The sequence below is a fragment of the Danio aesculapii genome, chromosome 19 (genome assembly GCF_903798145.1).
Source record: "Danio aesculapii chromosome 19, fDanAes4.1, whole genome shotgun sequence".
NCBI classification, from domain to species: Eukaryota; Metazoa; Chordata; class Actinopteri; order Cypriniformes; family Danionidae; genus Danio; species Danio aesculapii.
In genome coordinates, this window is record NC_079453.1 from 310,960 (window position 1) to 336,427 (window position 25,468).

A 25,468-nucleotide genomic window follows, 5' to 3' on the forward strand; every position below is an offset into this window, starting at 1 on the left:
GGGTATGATCTAGCTGTGCTTTATTAAGCTGGTTTATGAGGACATGTGTTGTGTCTTTGTAATTCAAAATGTCTTAAATCATGTTAGCGTGTTTTGTTGACAAATGATTTTCCCGCAGGTTTGCTGTGACGGTTGGTTTATGGGGAGGGCCATATAATTGTTTTGTTTTTTACTGTCCTCATTAACCATATATACAAGTATGTGTGTGTGATGAATCATTGATAGGGGTATGTCCAGTGCTGGCCTCTGATTGGCTGACAGTCACAGCAAAGAAAGCCTGTGATTGACTGATGGGCAATGACATAATATGATAGAAGGCTTTAACTCTTTCTGTCCTCTTGTCTGTTTTCCCTCACCTCATAGTGTTGTTATTATTACTGTTCATCATAATTCTATCATCATTTATTCACGTCTTTCTGCACGTCATGCTGTTCTGTTTATCACATTTGCATTTAAAGGGATAGTTCACGCAAAAATGAATATTATTTACTGTCCCTCAACTATAGCAACAGTGATAACTAACGACATAGTGATAACTAACGACAACTATAGCAATAACTATAACAGTAACCATAGCAACAACTATAGGGATAACTAACGACAACTGTAGCAATAACTATAACAGTAACCATAGCAACAACTATAGGGATAACTAATAACAACTATAGCAATAACTATAACAGTAACCATAGCAACAACTATAGGGATAACTAACGACAACTGTAGCAATAACTATAACAGTAACTATAGCAACAACTATAGGGATAACTAACGACAACTATAGCAATAACTATAACAGTAACCATAGCAACAACTATAGGGATAACTAACGACAACTGTAGCAATAACTATAACAGTAACCATAGCAACAACTATAGGGATAACTAACGACAACTGTAGCAATAACTATAACAGTAACTATAGCAACAACTATAGTCATAACTAACGACAACTGTAGCAATAACTATAACAGTAACTATAGCAATAACTATAGTGATAACTAACGACAACTATAGCAATAACTGTAACAGTAACTATAGCAACAACTATAGGGATAACTAACGATAATTATAGCAATAACTATAACAGTAACTATAGCAACACTATAGTGATAACTAACGACAACTATAGCAATAACTATAACAGTAACTATAGCAACACTATAGTGATAACTAATGACAACTATAGCAATAACTATAACAGTAACTATAGCAACAACTATAGGGATAACTAACGACAATTATGGCAATAACTATAACAGTAACTATAGCAACACTATAGTGATAACTAACGACAACTATAGCAATAACTATAACAGTAACTATAGCAACACTATAGTGATAACTAATGACAACTATAGCAATAACTGTAACAGTAACTATAGCAACACTATAGTGATAACTAACGACAACTGTAGCAATAACTGTAGTAGTAACTATAGCAATAACTATAGTGACAACTATAGCAATAACTATAACAGTAACTATAGCAACACTATAGTGATAACTAACGACAACTATAGCAATAACTATAACAGTAACTATAGCAACACTATAGTGATAACTAACGACAACTATAGCAATAACTATAACAGTAACTATAGCAACACTATAGTGATAACTAATGACAACTATAGCAATAACTATAACAGTAACTATAGCAACAACTATAGGGATAACTAACGACAATTATGGCAATAACTATAACAGTAACTATAGCAACACTATAGTGATAACTAACGACAACTATAGCAATAACTATAACAGTAACTATAGCAACACTATAGTGATAACTAATGACAACTATAGCAATAACTGTAACAGTAACTATAGCAACACTATAGTGATAACTAACGACAACTGTAGCAATAACTGTAGTAGTAACTATAGCAATAACTATAGTGACAACTATAGCAATAACTATAACAGTAACTATAGCAACCACTATAGGGATAACTAACGACAACTATAGCAATAACTATAACAGTAACTATAGCAACACTATAGTGATAACTAACGACAACTATAGCAATAACTATAACAGTAACTATAGCAACACTATAGTGATAACTAATGACAACTATAGCAATAACTATAACAGTAACTATAGCAACACTATAGTGATAACTAATGACAACTATAGCAATAACTGTAACAGTAACTATAGCAACACTATAGTGATAACTAACGACAACTATAGCAATAACTATAACAGTAACTATAGCAACAACTATAGGGATAACTAACGACAACTATAGCAATAACTATAACAGTAACTATAGCAACCACTATAGGGATAACTAACGACAACTATAGCAATAACTATAACAGTAACTATAGCAACACTATAGTGATAACTAACGACAACTATAGCAATAACTATAACATTAACTATAGCAATAAATATAACAGTAACTATAGCAACAACTATATTGATAATTAACCACAACTATAGCAATAACTAAAACAGTAACTATAGCAATAACTATAACGACAACTTTAGCAACAACTGTAAGAGTAACTATAGCAATAACTACATTGATAACTAATGACATCTATAGCAGTAATTATAACAGTAACTATAGCAACAACTATGTTGATAATTAACGACAACTATAGCAAGAACTATAACAGTAACTATAGCAACAACTATATTGATAACTAACGACAACTATAGCAACAACTATGTAGCCATTATTTACTATCCCTCAAGTGGTTATAAACCTTTATAAGTTTGCTGAACACTAGAGAAGATATTCTGAAGAATGTTGTAAATGTTGAAAACCTGTAACCATTGACTTCCATTTGTTTTTCTTTCTATGGAAGTGAATGGTTACCAGTTTTCAGCATTCTTCAGAAAATCTTCTTTAGTGTTTAACATAGTAAAGAAACTCATGGAGGTCTGGAACAAGTGTGTATGAGTAAATAATAATAGATTTCTGTGTGAACTACTGCTTTGATGATCCGTATTTGCTGAATCCCGTGGTGAAGTGAGTGTTTTACCGGATCTCTCAGTGATCTGCGTCTCTCTCTCTCTCTCTTCTGTTTCTCCCGCAGCCGATTTATGGTGCCCACTCTGGAACATGATTGGCCCCTGCAGGACTAGAGGAAATGTGATTGGCTGACCCTCCACCCAGGAATGTCTGATGATTGGCTGAGAGAGAAGAGAGAGGCGGAGCCAGAGCTGGACGACCTACTTCAACTCTACACACTCTGTTTCTCTCTCTCTCTCTCTCTCTCTCTCTCTCTCTCTCTCACACACACACATTATGAGAGTATATATATGTATATGTAACTAATATATAAATATATATTCCTCAGATGTGTCTCTCTCTCTCTTTCTCTCTTTCTTCTCAATTTTTGAGCCAAATGGACGACAATCAGCATCTTTGAGGCCGAAACAATCACACTGATAGCACAAAGAAAACCCCGGAGGACATACTGACGGAGAGAGAGAGAGAGAAAGAGAGAGAGGTGTGTGTGTGTGTTTATTTATGATGCTCTCCTTCTCTTCCCATCATCCCCTCTCTCTCTCTCCCTCCCTCTCTCTCTCTCTCTCTCTCTCTCTCTCTACTGCAGGAGTGTGTTTGTGTACGTGTGTGTGTGTGAGTGTGTTTTTGAGCAGTTGCAGCCTCAACTTCCTAATAATGACTCAATAACGAATCTCGTGTTTTTCAAATGATGTTTTGAGGAGCTTTGATTCCCTCTGAGCCAATCAGATGCTCAGAATCCCGCAGGGGGCGGGGCCTCCTCCTGCTCTCCGTGCCTACAGAGCTGATTGAGAACAGGACACTCGAGCTTCTGGAGGGTGTGTGTGTGTGTGTGTGTGTGGAGGACTCCAGCTCTTCATCTCATGATAATCAGTGGTCTGCTGAAGCTGTTCTCAGACTATAGTGAGCCGCTAAACCCACCGTCACACACTTGCTCTGTTCCCATCCACCTATATTCATGCACATTCTGGATTATTGTATAAAATCAGTGCTTGCTGGACACATCAGGATGTGCAAACATGATGAACACACATAAAAACCTGAAGCACTGGATAAACGGATTAGTCCATAAGAGAAAATGCACAGAAACACATTTATTGAGGAAAGCTTCATCAGTCTAGAATCTTCTAGAATACAAACTCTGATCCAATAGCCAATATTTCATGCAGTATTCCAGTTTCACACATGAATTTAATTAGCATCTATGGATGGAAACACAGCGACTGATGGATTATTCACTACTGTGAAATCAGCTTTGTAATTGTGATGGAGCCCTGGTTTATCTGACGTATGAGCGTCTGACTGAATCAGACATGAAGATCCTTTGACTGCACAACACTCAATATGCTCAGTGTTAGAGGAATAACAGGACAGACTCATGGCTCAGTGGTTAGCACTGTGGCCTCACAGCAAGAAGGTGGCTGGTTTGAGTCCCAGCTGGGTCAGTAGGTGTTTCTGTGTGGAGTTTGCATGTTCTCCCCGTGTTGGTGTGGGTTTCCTCCGGGTGCTCCGGTTCCCCCCACAGTCCAAACACATGCGCTATAGGGGAACTGATCAACTTAACTGGCCGTAGTGTATGTGTGTGTGTGTGTGTGTGTGTGAATGAGTGTGTATAGGTGTTTCCCAGCACTGGGTTGCAGCTGGAAGGGTATCCGCTGTGTAAAACATATGCTGGAATAGTTGGTGGTTCATTCCACTGTGGCGACCCCTGATAAATAAGGGACTAAGCAGAAGGGAAATGAATGAATGAGTTCTCAGCTTTATCATCCTAGAACACAGCAACTTTTCATTTTGCGTCAGTCTTCAGTACATGATATATTTGAAGAAGAGTCCAGCTTTAAATAGGAAAATGATCAAAACTCTGCTTATTTTAAAGCGAGATGCTAACGGTCTAATCCGATTCAATGATCTATGCTAAGCTAATGCTAAAAGAGATTGGCTGAACACATTATGTTTACTCCAGTTTATCAGCATGATCTTGTTTCTCATTGGATGGAAATGCTCATTTATTCGTTTATATGCAATATTCCAGTTTTGTGCATTAGTCTAATTAGCATCTTTGGATGGAAACAGAGCGACTGATGGATTATTCTCTAAATCCGCTTTGTAATTGTGATGGAGCCCTGGTTTATCTGATTGATGAAGCGATGAGCGTCTGACTGAATCTGGCATGAAGATTATTTTACTGCACAACACTCAATATGCTCAGTGTTAGAGGAATAACTCATTTAATTATCATTTGATTGATTTAAGCTCTTGTCTGCGTAAATGGAAACATGATTTAGCTTAGAAATTGTGACAGAACTATATTACTGTTGTACAGTAGAATGTCATTTTCATATTCACAATAATACAATCATTAAAACTTAATTTTTTAAGGAGGAAACTTTCTATGCAGCACTAAATAGTACAATTAAATTGTTCATGCTTTACACTGATTACTGTCTTTAATAATCATAACAGTAGAAAAATAAGAATTTAATTATTTATTTGACTTTCAGTGATCAGATGTGCTTTATATTTATTTAAAATGAACCATTTAAAATGAGTCCAGAAGATATATATTTTGAGAAGAAACAAAAATCAGCCTCTTTAATATCACTTTTAGATTGTATTATGGTTTGAGCTTTTGAAGACTAAAATGAAATAATGTCCAGAAATATACACTCACCGGCCACTTTATTAGGTACACCTGTCCAACTGCTTGTTAACGCAAATTTCTAATCAGCCAATCACAGGGCAGCAGCTCACTGCATGTAGGCATGTAGACATGGTCAAGACGATCTGCTGCAGGTCAAAGCGAGCATCAGAATGGGGAAGAAAGGGGATTTAAGAGACGCTGAACGTGGCATGGTTGTTGCTGCCAGACGGGCTGCTCTGAGTATTTCAGAAACTGCTGATCTACTGGGATTTTCACGCACAACCATCTCTAGGGTTTACAGAGAATGGTCCGACAAAGAGGAAATATCCAGTGAGCGGCAGTTCTGTGGGCGCAAATGCCTTGTTGATGCCAGAGGTCAGAGGAGAATGGCCAGACTGGTTCCAGCTGATAGAAAGGCAACAGTAACTCAAATAAGCACTCGTTACAACCGAGGTCTGCAGAAGAGCATCTCTGAACACACAACACGTCCAACCTTGAGGCGGATGGGCTACAGCAGCAGAAGACCACACCGGGTGCCGCTCCTGTCAGCTAAGAACAGGAAACTGAGGCTACAATTCACACAGGCTCACCAAAACTGGACAATAGAAGATTGGAGAAACGTTGCCTGGTCTGATGAGTCTCCATTTCTGCTGACACATTCAGATGCTCGGCTCACAATTTGGCCTCAACAACATGAAAGCATGGATCCATCCTGCCTTGTATCAGCGGTTCAGGCTGCTGGTGGTGGTGTAATGGTGTGGGGGAGATTTTCTTTGGGTCCATTAGTACCAATTGAGCATGGTGTCAACACCACAGCCTACCTGAGTATTGTTCTGACCATGTCCATCCCTTTATGAGCACAGTGTCTCCATCTTCTGATGGCTACTTCCAGCAGGATAACGCACCATGTCATAAAGCACCAATCATCTCAGACTAGCTTGTTGAATCTCTGACATGAAGGATTAAGGTGGTTCTGAAGGCAAAAGGGGGTCCGACACGGTACTAGACAGGTGTACCTAATAAAGTGGCCGCTGTAGTGTAAAAACTAAATGTAAACAATGAAAACTTGGAGAACATTAAAAGTGAATGTGAGCATATGATAGCGATGTCTCATTCATCCAGTAGTTTTCCTCATGCATTAATGTGTTGGTGTTCTCCTCAGTGTCCGCATGCTGTGTTGATGGAATATTCCACATTGGTGCTTCCGGTCAGTATATTTATGGTCCAGTGTTTGTGAGCGGCTCAGTATGTTTGAGAATATGCTTCACACACACACACACACACACACACACACATGCGCTGAGGTCACTCCGCCAGCTCGGCTGCTGATTTCTGTATATAGAGTCCAGCTTTACGGACAGAAGCGTTTCTCTTGATTTTCAGTGGGTTTTTCCTCTTTTTCTCGGTGTTTGATGGATGATTCTCATATTCGCCAGTAGCTGCTTTGCTGGGGCTTTTAGTCGGTTACTTTTGTCCTTATTTACCTTTTTTTCGTTGGAAGTATTACTTTTGTCTGCATTTCAGGTAATAATAGTTCTGAAAAAATGAATACATGAATAAATAACAGTGTTTCTGTGCCTACAGTTCCCATACTGAGCTCTGATTGGCTGCCGCTGTCAGCCAATGGTGTGTGTTCAGGGGTCGCTCTGCTACGACAGGTGCGTGGAATTTCGCGTAGCATGTTTGCTATTCTGCTACGCGACGCACCTGTTCAATTAGCCATAGACACGGACAAGCCATAGCACTGACCCCTTCAGGAGTGTAGGATCCTGTATATATTTATATATATATATACATATATATATTTACCCATGGAAATATTCTCGAATGCGGGACAGACTCGTCGATTATAGAGTGGAGCATCTCTAGAGTGATGTTTTGAATGTGCATATTATTATTATTATTATTATAAAGATATGATTATATTCAAATATGATTATTATTGTAATTATTGATTTTATTGACCATGATTGAGAAACACAAATGTCTTTCTTTTTGTGAATATGGAGAAGTTTACATTTTTCTGGGGAAATATTACAAATCTTTCAATATTTCAACAAACGAATAAATATATACATGCTTAACAGAAGAGCGGTGTGTTTATTTGCTCAGAGGATGAGAGTGGTGGATGGGTGAGTGTGTGTTCTGCACCGCTAAATGTGAAGGTTTTGGGGTTATTTGTGAAACTGATTAAAGCTATTATGCAGAACTCACTTTTATGTGGAGTTTAACCGAGCGTCACTCTCGTCAAGCTGATGCGGAAGTAACTGAAACTGCAATTCATCAAAATTCCGCTAGTCCTGACTCCATAATAGAGCAGATTTCTATTGAGGCCACTGTTAACATGGCCGACTTTACAGCAGAAAATTTGGTTCATTTAGCTAACATTACCCTTCATGACAGCTGTGAGGGGGTGAATTGTTTTATAACTCATCTGTTTCCTTTATATTAGGTTATATTAAATCTGCATAATTAAGGGCGTGGCCACTTGAGTGACAGCTAGGTCTCGCTGGTCACTTCACCTCAGCTGATTCCGGCTGATTAGCTGCTGAACTCTGCGTATTCATCATATTTTTGTGTTGTTTTATGTTTCTTTACACAGTCGCCTTTTGGGATTATTTCCTACAATTTTCAGATGATATGGCATGCTGTGTGCACTTTATTATGCTCACAAAGCATTAACATGGCCTCCATTTCCCAGGTGAGTGACATTATATACTTATACACCATCTCTATAAATGTGTTTTAATTTAAGATCATTTATCATTAATAATGTTGTTCAGAGCTGTAAAGCACTCCAGAATCTGACAGATTGATCAGCTGTAGGCTCTAGATCAGTCATCTGAAGCGTTATCATACAGTGTTCTGCTGGATTTCATCAATAGTCCTGCATTTACTAACACACACTATATCTGAAGTGTTTGGAAGTCATTTGTGTTTTCCTCCTGTAGACAAACATCATAAGAGCAATGTTTAGTGGTTCAGTGTGTTACAGCAGTGTTTTTAAACTCTTTATTAATATAGTGTACAGCCCAGCACATGTGCTCAGAACACAACCCAGTACATTTAAACTCTAATGCAGTACCTACACAGCTCAAAAGGGAAGAACTGCTGTTATTTAATCAGACTGGATAATCAGTCTGCTGAAACACTGTGATTGACATTCTCCCTTTGTACGTGTCATCAGAGGGGAAAGCCCCGCCCACTAGTGCCCAACTCTCCCTCATTAGCATCTTGTTTTCAGTCTGTCGCTATGGTGATGCACATGCGTCACGTCATCCAGGTGGATGCTACACACTGGTGGCGAATGAGGAGATTCCCCCCCCAAAACATGTGTAAAGCACTTTGAGTGTCCAGAAGAGAGCTGTATAAACATGAGCAATTATTCAATATTATTATTATTATGACAGTCACTAAAACACCACAATTAGGTTTAAAGCATGAACGGGTCAGTTTCAGAGAGCTGGAGAACATTATCTGTGTGTTATTCTCAGCTCAAACACACACACACACACACTAGAGCAGGGGTGTCCAAACTCGCTCCCGGAGGGCCGGTGTCCTGGAGAGGTCAGCTCTGATACGCACCTGAACCAACTCTTACTAGATATACTAGTGTGTTGGAGCTGAACTCAGCGGGACACCGGCCCTCCAGGAGCGAGTTTGGACACCCCTGCTCTGGAGACAGCAGAGCCCGTTTTACAGCTTATAAAAACGGATCAGAATAGGTTACCTTTACGAGAAAAGCCAGAGTGTGTGTGTGTGTGTTGAGCTGGTCAGAGCAGCAGGGGGTGCCAGAGGTAGAGTGTGTGTGTATGTGTGTGTGTTGTGCAGCAGGGGGCGCCAGACTATCTCCATCATCAGGACACTGAGGGCCGACAGACGGAACTCCTGATCCTGCATTCAGACTGCTCTAATCTCCACATCCGCTGCGCACACAAGAGGATTACTGACAACAACACATCATTACAGTAATCAACAAAAGCAGCTCTAAATATAAACATCGCTCAGCCTTTTCATGTGCGTTTAATGCAGTTTACAGTGATGTATGGCGCCATTCTCACCGCAGGATTACACACTTCTTATTTTAATGTTCAGATGCTATAAACAATGTTTCCCCTGTAGATAACAGCAGCTGTTCCTCTGATAACCTCTGATCAACTCTAGAAGTGTGTAAGAGAGTGTGTGCAGACGTTTACGTCAGTATGATGATGTATTTCAGACTGAAGCGGAATATTGAGTAGGGGCGGGGTTTATTTTTGAGCTCCACCTCTCATATTTCACTTACTGCAAACTGACGGTTGGAGGGGCGTGGCTAAGCATATTTCGCCCAATCAATCAGAGGACTCCTGTTCCTAAGCAGAAGCTCTTAGTGACTGAGTTGGCAACACTGTACATGATTCATTCAGTGATTTATTTGTTCACAAACCCCGCCTTAAAGTGAAGCTAATCTGCGCTGATTGGTTCAATGACCCGGTCTGTTGTGATTGGTCGACTGCGTTCAGCGTGAGACAGAGAGAATCGCCCACCACGGCTTATCAACACAGCCTCATCTTTGGGTAGGAAACAACACTAACTTTCCCTCACACTTCAGAGCACAGCGTCTTCACCACATGACTCAACTGGGTTCCAGCACAGTGCTTGTCTTCCTCTTTATCTACAGTGTTTGTGGGCGGGGCTGGGGGGGGTTCAATTTTCCCTGGTTTGCGCGTGCAACAAATGGGCGGGGCTTAAGTTGACGACGTCACGCCAGCATGGCTAAAGATTCCTCACCACAGCGATTCATTTGAAGCACTCTGAGTCGACTCTTTAATAGATGAAGAGTTTTAATGGTGCACGTTCAGATATAAGCCTCAGCTGGATAGTTCACTTCACTCAGAGCTGTGTTACACACTACATGGAGGATCATCTTCTAAAACACACAACAGAGGCTCTTTAGATCATTATTTTACTGAAAGCCACCACATGATGTGTGTGTGTGTGTGTGTGTGTGTGTGTGTGTGTGTGTGTGTGTGTGTGTGTGTGTGTGTGTGAATTATTAATGATGAATAAACATTAGCACAAGGTTGAGTTTGGTTTACAGCATCAACTCATGAGGAATAAACCCCTGCATGAAACACAGCAGATCAACTAACTTGAATAGTTGTTTTGGCAGTCATTTCTCACACATGATGCAGAACAGACTGAAACTCACTTGTTTTTCTGTGAAAATAAATGAACAAAATGGATCATTTAGAATAAAAATATAATAAAACTAATGAAACAAATGTAATTCCACATTGTGCTTTTGAAACATGACAGAAACCCCGGACATTTCTAGATGCAACAAGTGAATCAGACAAAAGAAACGTCATTAACACAGCAATGAGATTAAAACAAGCTGATGTTGAAGAATCCACTTTAATAAAGCAGTCATGGCAGATTCTTATCAGCTATTGCTCTGCATAATCATGTCCACAGATCATCAGCATCTAAAAGCAAGATTACACACACACACACACACACCTGAGATCAGCACAGACGCCACATTATGATGACAACACATGCAAACACACTCATTTACATCTCACTGATAAAGCAGAACATCACAGAGTGAGTGTTTCATGCATGAACTCTTCTCCGTCTTGTTTTCTTGGACTCGTATGATTTTCTTTACTGCAGAATCAAAACTTTACTAACATATTGACTCAAAACACAGACGAATAGAGCAGGTATAGCTTTAAAAGGGTTTCTCTGACTCCTTTACAATGATCATTAGCAGACGAGCACATGCTCCTAAATCATTTGATCAATTCATTAAAAATGGAGGATTCTTTGTGTTTGAACATTATGAATATAATATGATATAAAGTGTAAATATACATTCTTATTAAATACTAATGACTATTATTATTATTACTGCATGATAATGAAGATGTGGAACTGAATAGCATAACACCCTGCAGGAATGACTGCTCAAACAGCCCATATATTTATATTAATGTAAAAGCTGCATATTTGCTCTATTAGTGAACATTAAATACCAGTTAAACTGCATGCTAAACTAAGCTTTTTATTTACAAAATCTATGCATAGATGTACACGCATGCATGCCAATACAAATGTGCCTACATGTATATTTATCAATCATTTATATCAGAGTTATATGCAGACACTTGTGCGTTTTCCCAGTGATTTATAGTTTAAGAAAAGATTGTGTTTAGCTCAGATACAATCTAAGAGGTATACTTTTTAAAATTAAATATCACCTGTAAACTTGTGCAAATTAAGCTCTTAATAATGAATATTTGAAAATTAAATATAGTTCATTTACTGTATTCATGTTATAACGTCTTCATGGAAGATGATCTTAATCTTTGAATCATTTTTGGCATAAAACTAATCTTTCTAAATAATTTTGACCCATACAGTCTACTTTTGGCTGACAGATATACTCAAGATTTTGTGCTCCAGGGTCTCTCACTCACACACACACACACACACACACACACACACACACACACAGACACACACTTGTATTTTGGATGCTGTTGATCCTTTGATATCACTGAATTAAAGGGTTTAAAACATTGACAGATTTAGATTTCTGTGTATGTTTTTGCTGCACATGCTCCTGCTCAAATGCATTACGAGGCGTGAAGATGTTTAAATGTTTCCTCCAAGAACAAGAAAACAGAGAACAGCAGTTAATCAGTGAGCGACACTGACAGTAAAAGCACCAGGATCTCCTCCTGCTTCTGCAGCTCCAGCCCGATCTCACCAATAAACTCATCTATCCTACATATTGCCAGAAAAGAGGCTAATTCATGCTAATTCATGCTATGCTATTCATATCAAAACATACACTTTTTAAAAAGGAGGCGTGTCTCCAAACCCCACCCCTAACCCCGCCCCTCATTGAGGGATGAGCAAATCATACTAAAATATAAAACTAATTTAAATGATTATTGTGTAACATTTTTACACGCTGGCGGTCTCACGCGAATATACAACAAAAACACGCCATGATGTCCGAATATTATATTACACTGAAAAAAGAAAAGAAAAGACAAATATTACAGCAACTGTGACGCGCCAACACCAGCTGCAGATCTGCCAATCAATTTAATGAGGTGGTACAAATGAATACGGATTAGCCGCTAAATCAAAAAGTTACGACAGTAAATCTGCATGATTCTGTCTTCTGGCTGCCGTTATCAGTCTCACACTAGTGTTTTCCTCTTCTGAAAGTCTTGATAACCTCATCCTGGAGTGTTTCTGTTATTATTTCAGCTGATAGGATGGTAGTAAATGATTTGCTGTTCTCTCCCATTCACTGCGCTCTGCACTATGACCGCTCCCAATGCTGAGAAACGCACGAATGTGGAAAGGCTCCATTGAGATTACGTAGATGAGCTTGTGATATTCAGATGAGCTTCATGGTGAAGCGTCCGGTCTCCATGGTGCTCCGTCCTGCGGTGGTGGACGCGGAGCTGCGTGGTACAAACTGTATGGTGGCGGTGTGTTTGATCTGACCTTTACTCTGACTCCAGAAAAACATGAAGATGAAGCAGAGCGCTACTGAGCTGAGGAACGACAGGAAGCCCATGGTCACGGCGATCACCAGCGTCTTCACATCGAACGGGAATGGCTGCGATCCGTTGACCGCAGTCTGTCCTGACGCAAAGCTCCAGCCGTCCAGGAAAAAGGATCCCGAGCGGTTCCTAGAGGATGCCGGAAACCCCCGAACACGCAGGCTTACGGATATACTGTCATTCCCAGCGGCATTAGAGGCGATGCACAGGTAATATCCACTGTCCTGCACCTGAGCGTAGCGCACCTCCAGAGTCCCGTTCGGGAGAACACGAATGCGGCCGGACGCGGTGAGAACCGACCGTTTGGGGTTCAGCCAGATAATCGACGGCGCAGGATCTCCATCAGCTGCACAGAAGAACAGCACCGTATGTCCTTCATCAGACCGCACATCCTGCGGTTTACGGGTCAGAATACGAGCCTGTCTGCAGGTGAACGTCCTCGCCACCTCTGACTCCACAAAGTCCTGGAACATGCGGCCCTGCACCTGCACAGGTGAAACACAAGAGGGCGCATGTCCCGCGAAATGGAGCCGCAGATGTCTGCGCATCACCCACAGCAGCCGGCAGTCGCACGCTAGCGGGTTCCCGTCCAAGCGTAGCACCTCCAGAGAACCGACCGCGTGGAACACAGACTCCTCTAGAGTCACCAAACGATTATCCGAAACATTGAGGAGCCGAAAAAATGCTAAATTACGAAAAGCACCAGATTCAACATGCAACAGTCCAGTGCTGACTAAATGAAGCTCCTGTAGCCGTAATAAGTCACCAAGGAGTCCAGAGAGGACAGTGGTGATGGGGTTGTAGGACAGGTCCAAGTAGCGCAGGTACACCAGATGATGCAGTGGTGCGTACGGGACGGCGCTCAAGTTGCAGTGCGACAGCGTCAGTGAGGTCAGATTGAGGCCGATTAGACTGTTAGCCGCTAGCGTGTGCAGCCAGGGGCAGCGGGACACGTGCAGATCCTGCAGCCGCTGCAGCTGACGGAAGGAGTTGTTGGGCAGCGCGGTGAGGCCGAGTCTGCAGAAGCGCAGGTGCTGGAGGCCCGTCAGCCGCGAGAACGCCTCGCTCGGCACCGTCGTCAGGTTACAGCGCTCCAGACGCAGCTCCAGCAGATTGGGCAGACCGCTGAACGCACGGTTCGAGATGAACACTAGATCATTCTCGCTCGCCTCCAGCTTCTGCAGCGACGGCATCTCTCCAAACATGTCATCCAGCAAGACTAAGATCTCGTTTTCACTGATGTCCAGAAACTGAACATTGGGAAGGCCTGAGAAAGCTCCCACTGGGATAATCTTCAGCCGATTGCGGGACAATCTCAGTGTGACGAGGTTCTGGAGACCTACGAAAGCCTCCACTTCGATCACCGTTAGCATGTTAGCGCTGAGATCCAGCTCGCGTAACTGCCTCAGACTGAAGAACTGGCGGCTGGACAGCGTCTTCAGGTGGTTGTAGGTCAGGTTGAGCACCTGCGTGGCATCGGGAACACCTTCGGGAACAGCAGACAGCTGTCGAGAGGAGCAGTTTACCAGCGAGAGCTTCGGTGTACAGTCGCAGCGCTGGGCACAGGGCCCTGAGGTGGCCACGCCCACTACCCACTGGAGGACCACCCACCAGTACAGCCTCCTCCAATCAGCAGCCACACACATCTGGAGACCCGCCTGCGGTAAAAACAGAGTTAGACATCATCGGTTTAACTTCTGTCGCATCTTTTTTTTTGCTAAACACAAATTTAAGCAAACTGCATAATCTGATTTGCAGAAACAGTAGAGCACGACTGGATCAATTCCCAGCGAATCTGTTAACTTCATCAATAAAAACTGATGGAACGGAAACTTCTGGTTCGCCAGTAATTGATTGGTTCACCAGTGCCTGAATGTGCATGCTTTTATTCACTCATCCAATGACAGTAAATATATATATGATAAATACTCCACAGCAAATACTGTATATATATATATATATATAATAGTACAATTTAACATGCAGAATTAGGATTTCTTGTGGCTTTAACATGCTAACAAAAATGAGTAGGTGTTTAATTCCCAATAAATGCACTAACTAAAAAATAAGTATACTACAAATGCAATATGAAATCTTTTTTTTTGGTAGATCAAAAGGCTGTAATGCTAAATGTACCATTTATAAATAAACTGAATGCCTGATGTCTGGTTTGACCACATGCAAACTCAAATAAAGAAATAAATGAATCTGTGGCCTAAATCTCAGGCTGGAGAACAAACAGGCTTTGATAAGAATATTAAATTAAATGAAGACTCGCTGAATGCATTAAAAGCAGCTTCCTGATGCAGACTACAGCATAGGAATGAGCTGAAATGTTCGGCATGTCAATTGAAACTCACTGTGTTTTTATTATTAGTCCTGCAAATATTAATCGTGATTAAAAATCACATCCAAAATAAAAGTTTGTTTTGACAATCTATGCATGTTGTGTGTGCTGTGTATATTATTTACATTTAAATTCGCACATGCATCCATATATGAGGAAAAAAAGTATATATTGGATATAAAATATATCTTTAAAAATAGAAATATCTATACAAACATGCATATTTAATTTTATATATCATTTGAATCATATACATATACATGTTATGCACACATACGTCACTCCAAATCAAACTTTTATTTTGGATGAGATTAATCAAGATCCTGATTACTCTTACGCCCAGCTCTATTTTTAATATAAGAAGGTCGTTTTAATTTACTCCTAATGTGCTTGTAACTTTCAAGCCATCTGGACATTTTAAGCTTGAAGAACCTCCTCACACCGCATCTCCAAAGAGCTGGCAATACACACCGAAAACAGCAAGCAGCAACACAACTGCCAAACATATATTCATCACTGAAACACTGGAGAAAAATAAAAGTTATCGTTTATTTCCTACATGAAATACCTTTTGTAAGTATATATTGCTTTTGATGACTTTGTCATGCAATACAATATGCTTAATAATATCTAATCATATATTACAGTAATCCGCCATTGCACATCATGTAATGAAAATAAAAGATGAACCGTCTGACACTCACCAGCTGGCAGAGGGGCTGCTCCTTCTCATTACCAACAATTCCTGAAGAAAAGCCCTGCGATCGCACGCTCACAGCCTGAAGACAGAGAGAGAGATTTAACAGAAGTTAAACAATACAACACATCTTCAATATTTACTAAAAACAGATTGCATCCTACTAGCCACACTATACATTAATGCATGTCACATAGAGAGGAGACCAATGATAACATCAGTGATGTGCACACACACACACACACACACACACCTAAACTATTATAAATGAGTCCTAAAATGTTCATTGCTTAATATAATTCAGCAATGTTGATGAATATTATTATGGTTTTATCCTAAAATGTTGTGTAAATATACTGTTATTTATCTATCTAAGATTTAATTTTAATTAGTTTTAATGTAAACACACACATGCTTTGGCAATAAACGAGCAAAATCCTGTCATGCCAATAAATCAAGACTGAATCTGAAAGACAAAGAGAGAGTATTGCATTTTCTGATCTGTTTAATACTCAGTTTTCTTCTTAATTGTTTACGTATTCATCAAAATCCTCATTGTGTGTTTTTGTGTGTGTGAGTATATATGTACATGTATATACGCACTTTATAGCATTATTCATTGTTTATTTAATCTGCAATGCTTTGGCAATATCTGACAGTCATGCCAAGTGAACTGAACTGAGAGAGCAAGAGAGCGAGATCAGGTTGAGCCGGTGAAATGCTGATTTTTCATTGAGCTCAGTGCCAGACTGGAGGATGTGATCAATGCTGCGGAGGTCAAAGGTCAAAGGAAGAGTTCATCTTCAGGTCAGCGTACAGGAAGAGCTGCACGTTAGACTCAGATGCTTGCAGGTTTGAAACCAGTGGGAGTGTGTGCATGCAGGCATGAAGAGCAGATGCAGGTGTGTGTGTGTGTGTGTGTGTGTCCGAGACTTCAAGCATCATGTTTGCGTAACCAAATTCTGGCAGGGGTATAGAACAAAACTAAGAGATCTGCCAGAGACGCAGCGTGTGTGTGTGTGTGTGTGTGATCTGGTTTTCCTGCAAGATCAACCGTCTGCCTGATACAGCATGAACAGGTTTTATAATACAAAAGTAAATAAAAATAACATGTTATCAGCATCTAACAGTAAAATAACTGAAATTAAACAAAACTTGACCATGCAAGATAAAAATAATAGTGAAACTTTAGATAAGTATCATCAGTGAGATGATTATAATGCAAAACACAACAGAAATTAATAATAATGGCAATATAATTTAACAGCATGCATTCTTTCATTTTCTTTTCAGCTTTATTCATTTGGGGTCCCCACAGCGGGATGAACCGCCAACTATTCCAGCATATGTTTGCTGGCTGCCCAGCATCCTCTATTAATAAACTTCAATTAGTACAAAATGCAGCTGCCAGAGTTCTTACCAGGTCTAGAAAATTTGATCACATCACCCCAATTTTATCCTCCTTACACTGGCTGCCTGTTAAGTTTCGTATTGAATTTAAAATATTGCTTCTTACATATAAAGCTTTAAATAATCTAGCTCCTGTTTATCTAACCAATCTTCTGTCTCGCTACAATCCAACTCGCTCTTTAAGGTCTCAAAACTCAGGGCTTCTGGTAGTACCTAGAATAGCAAAGTCGAGTAAAGGAGGTCGAGCCTTCTCATTTATAGCTCCTAAACTCTGGAATAGCCTTCCTGATAACGTCCGAGGCTCAGACACACTCTCCCAATTCAACACTAGATTAAAGACCTATCTGTTCAGTAAAGCATACACTTAGTGCACCACTTAGCGGGCTTTCACACAGGTTATGCATCTTGTTGATATACACTGTGAACATCAGCTACGCTAATTATTCTCTTTATTCTCCATTTCCACCTGGGGATACTCTTCCCGAGGCCCTCAGACTATGCAGAGTCACTGATTCAAGACCAACGACGAGATGATCCCAAGGTTTCCATAATCCTGGACCGGGCTGAATCCTGAGCAGCTACTGTGATGGTCATGGAGGAGTGGAGAACATGAGACTGATTCCTGTGATGCTCCAGAGACAGACGAGTCTTCGCTGAGGCCAGCTTCCAGCCTCTGCCACTGAGACTGCAGCTCTGCACAAGACGTTTGGCCTCTTATTCAGGAGACAATTCAAAACTAATATTGCTGAAGGGGGCTAATAATATTGACCTTAAAATGGCTGTATATTATTATTATTATTATTTTACAATATTATAGGAAAAACTATGAAAAATTCCTTAATTCATTAAACATCACTTGAGAAATAAATTAATTTCACAGACAGACGAATAATTTCGCCCTCAACTGTGTATCATTAATCAGGATATGAGATTATTTGCATTGTGATATATGATGTTTCTGTCATATCCTCCAGCCATATGGTCATATATGTTCTTTACATGTGCTGATGTTTATGATAAAAGCATCATGCTGCATGCATTAACAATAATAATTCTGAATTATTTTCCCTGCTTAATGCGACCATTTATGACTTTACAGTATGAATGAAGCGGAGCGCACGTACACACACACACACACACACAAGCGTGCGCTGCCAGCATGAATCGGGGGGATTTGTCCGCACTGCACAGCATATGTTAAATGCAGGAGACGCCTGTAATCTGCTCTTCAGATGGGCTTTAAATGGAGGCCGTAATGGCTGCTGCATCTCTTCATCTGTCTGTTTACTCCAGCATGTTTTGTCTCCGTGCGTTAAGCATCTTTAAAAGTGCTCAAGAGGGCTTAAACTTCAAGCCCTTAAAAGACCATCGCTAATGCGTCTCAACACACACAAACACACTGCGCAGACCGCAGGGCCATTCATTAACACTGAGCTGTAACACACGCATTACTGCAGCTAATGTGTTTCTCAAACGCTAATGCCATTTATATTGATGCTTTTATATAAAGAGAGCATGCACAGCATTGTAGATTTATATATTTGAGTAACAGCAGTCAGGGTCTTTACTAGTGTTTAGATATTAACGGGTTACAATATTCAGCAGCGTTGGGGAATGTTACTGTAGAAAGTAATGCATTGCAATATTGAATAGCTCTTCAAAATAGCAACTAGTTATGTTGCTTTTACTATTCATGCTCTCTCTTCTTCCTTTTATTGCCAAAACACTGGAAAAAGAGTCGTTTTTAACCAAACTTCCACATTTTTATCTCACAATAACCTGCTGGATGCAAACTAATCGGGCTTCAGAAGTGTTCATTTCACTGAGACTGCACTACTCTCGGTCTCTGATTGTCAAAGCTGGTTCTAAATCATCTATTCTGCTTGTACTGGACCTGTCTGCTGCTTGTGATAGTGAATCACCAGAGTCTCCTGTCCACCTTCTCCTCAATGGGCATCACTGGAACCCCGCTCTGCTGGTTGGAGTCTGACCTCACCCACAGTTGCCTGGAGAGGAGTCCAAAGCTCATCGGCTGGCGTGCCTCAGGGATCTGTTCTGGGTCCCCTACTATTCTCTATTTACACCAGATCACTGGCAGCCATCATCCAATCACATGGTTTCTCTTATCACTGCTATGCTGATGACACACATCTCTATCTTTTATATCATCCGGATAACCCAACAGTAGCTGCAAGGATCTTGCACAGTCTGGAGGACATCTCAGCTTGGATGAAAGAGCATCACCTACTGCTGAACCTGGCAAAAACTGAACTACTCGTCTTTTCAGCAACACCACACATCCAACATGACTTCTCCATCCAGCTGGGATCATCCACCATTACCCCATGTAATTCAGTAAGGAATATTGGGGTGATCAGCAGTCCTTCATTGCACATTGCTCTCAGCGCTCCATCATGCAGGTCTGCACTCTTCAACATCAGTAAATCAGACTCTTCCTCACAGATCCTGCTGAGTCTGAGCTCTTGTCATCTCAGTGCTGGACTCCTGCAGTGCTCTTCTAGCTGGACTCTTCATCCTCTACAGATGCTCCAGAACGCTGCAGCTTGTCCGCTCTTCAGTGAGAGCTCATGTAACTCCTCTCTTCATCTCTCTGCGGTGGTTACCGCTCGAGGCTCGGATCAAGTTCACATCACTGATGCTTTCTTACAGCACAGCCACTGCACCCTCTGACCTCCACCTGCTGCTGAAGGTCTACACGCACTCCAGGAGCCTCCAGTCAGGGAGCAAGCACCAACTACTAGCGCAGAAAGGATGGAAATCATTTTCCAGAACCTTTTCATTCCCTGTTCCCCGCTGGTGGATTGATCTTCCCATTCCCACACAGACTGCAGATTCACTGGGATCATTCAAACCACAAGTAAAACCCTATTTCCCTGACCACCTCAATCCCTGTCAATAAATCACTCTTCTGTCCCACCTCACCACACACCAACTCCTAAATATTATGAATTCTGAGTGCGCCTCAAACAGGTGAGTAGGCTTGACAAACCACCTGTAGAAAACACACGCTTTCATCTCTCTGATAATTTAACCATCACTTGCACCAGCTTTTTTGCACATTTGCAGACACATTTTTACAATCATTTCAAAAAACAAAAAAACTGCGTATTTATGAAGTGTGCTTTACGCAAGTGAGTGGGTTTGACAAACCACCAGTAGAAGCACTCACTCCAAATAAATAAATAAATAAATAAACTTACTCTTGCACTAAATTCTCTGAGCACAGTTTATTTGTATATCAGCACTTGTTGTGTGTATTGCCTCTTCTTGATGAATTGCTGAATGCCTACTTAGTTGTAAATTGCTTTGGACAAAAGCATCTGATAAATGACTAAAATGTAAATGTCTATAAACTTTGGTTGTTTTAAAAATAGTATTTCATATCTAGTATGAACTATAATATAAACAAATACACTCAATGATGGGCTAAAACTGTCTGTGGATTTCTGCACACACAGATTCAGTGTGGACCGAATCCTCAGCCAGTCTTGGAGGTAAGAATTCAGTTATAAGCAATTCCATGCAAAGGTCAAGCTTGCCATGAAAAAAATTAAGTTTTCACCAAAATATGGAAACCGTTTCTAAGTTTTTTGTGTAAGCAAGTATTTTACAGAACTTTAGAAATACTCAAAAATGTCTCTATCAGGTTTTCAAACTATTTTATTTCATTTACCAAAGTCACACAAATGAAAATTTCACATCCGTCACATCCATAACGGAGAGGTGTCACATCCAGAAGGACACTTTTTCCTCATAAATGCAACAATATTAATTAAAATAAAAATCAATTATTTTAGTTCTATAGAGAGTCAACTCTTCTCCTTTTGATTAGCATTATTTCTTTTGGGTTGTGCCGTTTAATTCACAGAATTTCCACAAAGTATGTTTTATACTTTTGTTTTATCGCAGACTTTTTTGGTCACATCCATAACGCATGTTTATTTTCCTTGTTTAAAGTACAAAACATGTTTACAGCCTGATCTTTTTCTGATTCCATAACTCTGTGGTTAGTTGTTTTGGAAAATATAAACAGATATTGTTAAATAAAATGTCAATATATACTTTTTTTAAACCTTAAAATGCAAAGCAAATGTTGGATAACAATAATTAGGAACCTCAGTTTCCAAAACTCCCTTCACTTGATTTGGATGTTCTCTTTTATTCTGGACAGCAGGAGCAGTGGCTAACATCTAGTGCATCTAAATGCATATGTATACTGAATTCATCAGGCTCCAATAAATAAATAAATAAATAAATAAAAAGCACAAAGAACAGCCTTTTCAGCTGCTTTAGTTGCAACTCTTGCATCATCAGAACAGTCTAAAATAAGATTTTGCAATGTTTGTCAGGACTGGGCTGCTCGATTATCATAATCATGACTATTTTGGTCAGTGTTGTAATCTTGATTATTAACATGATTATGAACATGACCAAAAAACATCATGAGTGATTTATTTAAATAAATATATATATTAAATTTATCATTTTATATTGAATATATCACTAGGTTTTAGAAATTAGCAAAATATCACAGAATACAAGAATAACTGATGTTGGTGACAAAAACCAAAAAGTCCTCACAATTATCAAAAACTAAGAAATTGGCAGTAATAAAAACCCCATAAATTAACTGAATTAAACTCTCTTTAAAGATGCGAATCTCAATTATTCAGTGACAAAAATGAAAAAGTGCATTTGATTGATCAGAAGATTTGATGAGAAACCAGACCAAAAAAATCATTGATCCATTTGAGGAAGAGAAAAACTGCAAAGCTTAGATGTTTATATCCGGTTTATTTATATCTACCAGATGTGAATTTTGTTACTGTTGAAGCACACTAGATTATATATCCTTAACACTCACATACTGATACTATCATCTAAAACACTTTAATATCACAGGATCTTTAATAATGCAGGCACCTGTGCATGATCACTTTTCACGTCAGAGAAAAACGTTTTTGTCTTAAGCACATCAGCGTCGTGTAACTGTGTCCTTATTTACTCACACCTTCCCAGATTTTCTCATCAGAAATCTGACCCGCCTTTAGCCCATTGTCTTTCTTTACAATCAGAGGTTACACAATCTACACCTGCAGGTGAGCTCGCACACAGGTGAGATGATCAGGTGACCTCACACACAGGTGAGATGATCAGGTGACCTCACACACAGGTGAGATGATCCCAAACTTCAACCGCATCCAAGATAAAAGTTTGTATTTACATAATATATACAAGTGTACTGTCTATATTTATGTATAAACACACACACACATACATACTGTACATAAATTACAAAAATAAACAGAAGAAATATATTTACATATATATTTATACATCATTTATAGAGCACTGTTTTGCACAAATATATTTTGTAAATATAAACTTTTATTTTGGATGAGACAGTATTAAACTGAACGGGTCTTAATTTAACTAACGTTCTACCACTACTCCACTGCCCAACTGATGAGCTGAATATGTTTCATAATCTGAAATATTTCTAATCTGAAATGTTATTTTCCTTCATGCACATACAGCAGCTTAGGCACGTTCTACATTGTGGAAACTGCTATAAAAATAAAGGCAACTTGACAACAAAACAATATAAATGTGGCATGATAGACATGAGAAACTAACAGTATTAGTCTATTTCTAGTTGTCTGAATTGTATTTTTAAGACCGCTAATAAAGGTTAAAAGGTCACAAGTTTCAATGTGTGGTATAAATAAAATCCATTTTAAAAAGCGTTTTGCATAGTAAGATTATCTTCAGTGGTCTCCCACCTAAATCCAATATTCATTCAGTCTGGAGAATGCCGTTGATTATATAACAAAACATATCAAACATATATCATAACATATAGATTATATTCAACAGTGATACTTAACAAGTGCATTAAAAAGTTATGGTTCATCCAAAATTAAAACTCACCCTGGTTTAAAGGTTTTATGCTAATTTATTCTAGGTTTTATGCTAAAATGCTATTTCCTTTATTAACACACACAAAAAAAAAGAGTCGATTTGAAGAATGTTGGTGATTGGTAGCCATTGACTTTCATAACAATGAAAATAAATAGCTGGTAAAATGAGAAATACTCTCCTTAACCATTTACTCACACTCAATTTGTTCTAAACTTTTAGGAATTTCTTTCTTCCATGGTAAAAACATATAATACTGTGGCTGTTTCCCAAGCATTCTTCAATATGTATTCCTTTCTTAAACAGAAAGAAACTCAAATAGGTTAAAAAAAGAAGTGAAAGCTGAGTATTTGGTGTGAACTATCCCTTTAAAAGGATACCGATTTACATGTGTACACAATAAACGAAAGACATAAGGGTTAAGTAAATGACACAATTTTCATTATTAGGTGAAATATCCCTTCAATTTATTCATCAATTTTTGTATACGTCAACTAGCCTACTAATATTTTTCCATTAAAGCAAAACTGAGTAAATTTGCTCATCTGTCATTAAATCAGTATCACAATAAAAACAAATAAACAGCATTTTTGTCACTTAGCTGCGTTTCTTTACTATTTAATTGACTGTGAACAATGTTGTACTTTGACAGTAGCTGCAAATATGATTTCTCCATTAAGAATTTGATAAGAATACTTTTATGAAAAGATAATATTAAGGATGAAGTCGTTGTGCGAATATAAAACCAACTTTACCCCATTAAGTCTCGTTTGTTTCTTATAGTGTTTGTAATGTGAGCCGGACGGGGTCGTGACGGGTTTCATCAGTTCACCCGACACCAGTTCTGAGGTAAATACATCTCTCACGGTGATTAAATATCTAATTAATCATTATTTATGTCAGTTTTTCATCAGTTCTCACCTGCAACCAGGCGTTTGTCCTACGACATGCAGAGGCGCGAACTCCATCCTCGCGCACAGGTGCTTCACCTGACAGACTCGAGAAAATGGCGCGAACAACTCAAACTTCACCTCAGCGGTGTTTCTGACAAATTAAGTTGGGTTAAATCCTTGCAAACATGCGAACAAGTGTTTTTTCCCGTCCATGTGCGCGTTAAAACTCCCAGCGTCGCGTCGAGCTGCATCAACGCGAGGATGCGCGCTCACAATCACGCGGGAGCGCGCGCAGCCGGATTTATGGCGCGTGGACTCGCGCCAAGATCGCGCATTATTACTTCAGCCGCGGGTAGAAGATGATGGTCTGCGTGGACGGGGTCAGACAAATCTGAGGATTTAACGCAGAAATAAATAAATAAGCAAGTCAATAAATAAGGAAATATCCCAAAAAAATAAAAACACAGCAGATGGAGAAACTGTGGGCTAGTGCGCACGCGCGTCGCTCCTGACGAATTCATTATGGACAGAATGAAAGGTATTAACTAAAGATAAATGATCACAGAGTTTACTGGGGTTTAATGAGGTGAAATACTCAAATCACATGATGATGAACACACACACACACACACACACACACACACACTAATAATGTTGTATTTCCATATGTGCCCTCTCCATAGCTGTAATGATGTTTCTACTGTACAGACTGTATATTGTGTCATCAAAACCTGAACTCAACCCTCACAGAAAACAAATCTTCACTTTTACATATTTAAAATACGTAATTCTGTGTCATATTTGTATTCCTCAGGTCACCAGGGGTGTGTGTGTGTATTCGGGTTAGTATAAAAACATAAACACTCTTGTAGTCTACTGTACCTGCTGTCACTGTTATTATGCTGAGTTTTATCAATGACGGCTTGAGTGGATTTCATCTGTTTCAGACAGTGTGTGTGTGTGTGTGTGTGTGTGTGTGT

At 39.5% G+C, this 25,468-nt stretch overlaps 2 protein-coding genes across 5 annotated transcripts in view; one reads left to right on the top strand and one right to left on the bottom strand.

The window, feature by feature from the left end:
* Positions 1 to 6,225, top strand: part of syngap1a (synaptic Ras GTPase activating protein 1a) — an 81,662-nt gene extending 75,437 nt beyond the window's left edge. For all 4 annotated transcript variants that reach the window (XM_056479510.1, XM_056479512.1, XM_056479511.1 and 1 more), the window contains one exon: positions 3,057 to 6,225. In XM_056479510.1, the coding sequence (XP_056335485.1) occupies positions 3,057 to 3,086 (30 nt within the window). In that variant the 3' untranslated portion in view covers positions 3,087 to 6,225. The remainder of the gene's footprint in view (positions 1 to 3,056) is intronic.
* A 6,355-nt stretch (positions 6,226 to 12,580) lies between these two features.
* lingo4a (leucine rich repeat and Ig domain containing 4a) lies at positions 12,581 to 24,615 on the bottom strand. Its single transcript, XM_056480037.1, has 3 exons — positions 24,517 to 24,615; positions 16,253 to 16,327; positions 12,581 to 14,859 (listed from the first exon to the last, which is right to left on the bottom strand). The coding sequence occupies exon 3, from the start codon at positions 14,845 to 14,847 to the stop codon at positions 13,033 to 13,035; it is 1,815 nt and encodes a 604-aa protein (XP_056336012.1). The 5' UTR covers positions 14,848 to 14,859; positions 16,253 to 16,327; positions 24,517 to 24,615; the 3' UTR covers positions 12,581 to 13,032.
* Between the last annotated feature and the right edge of the window lie 853 nt (positions 24,616 to 25,468).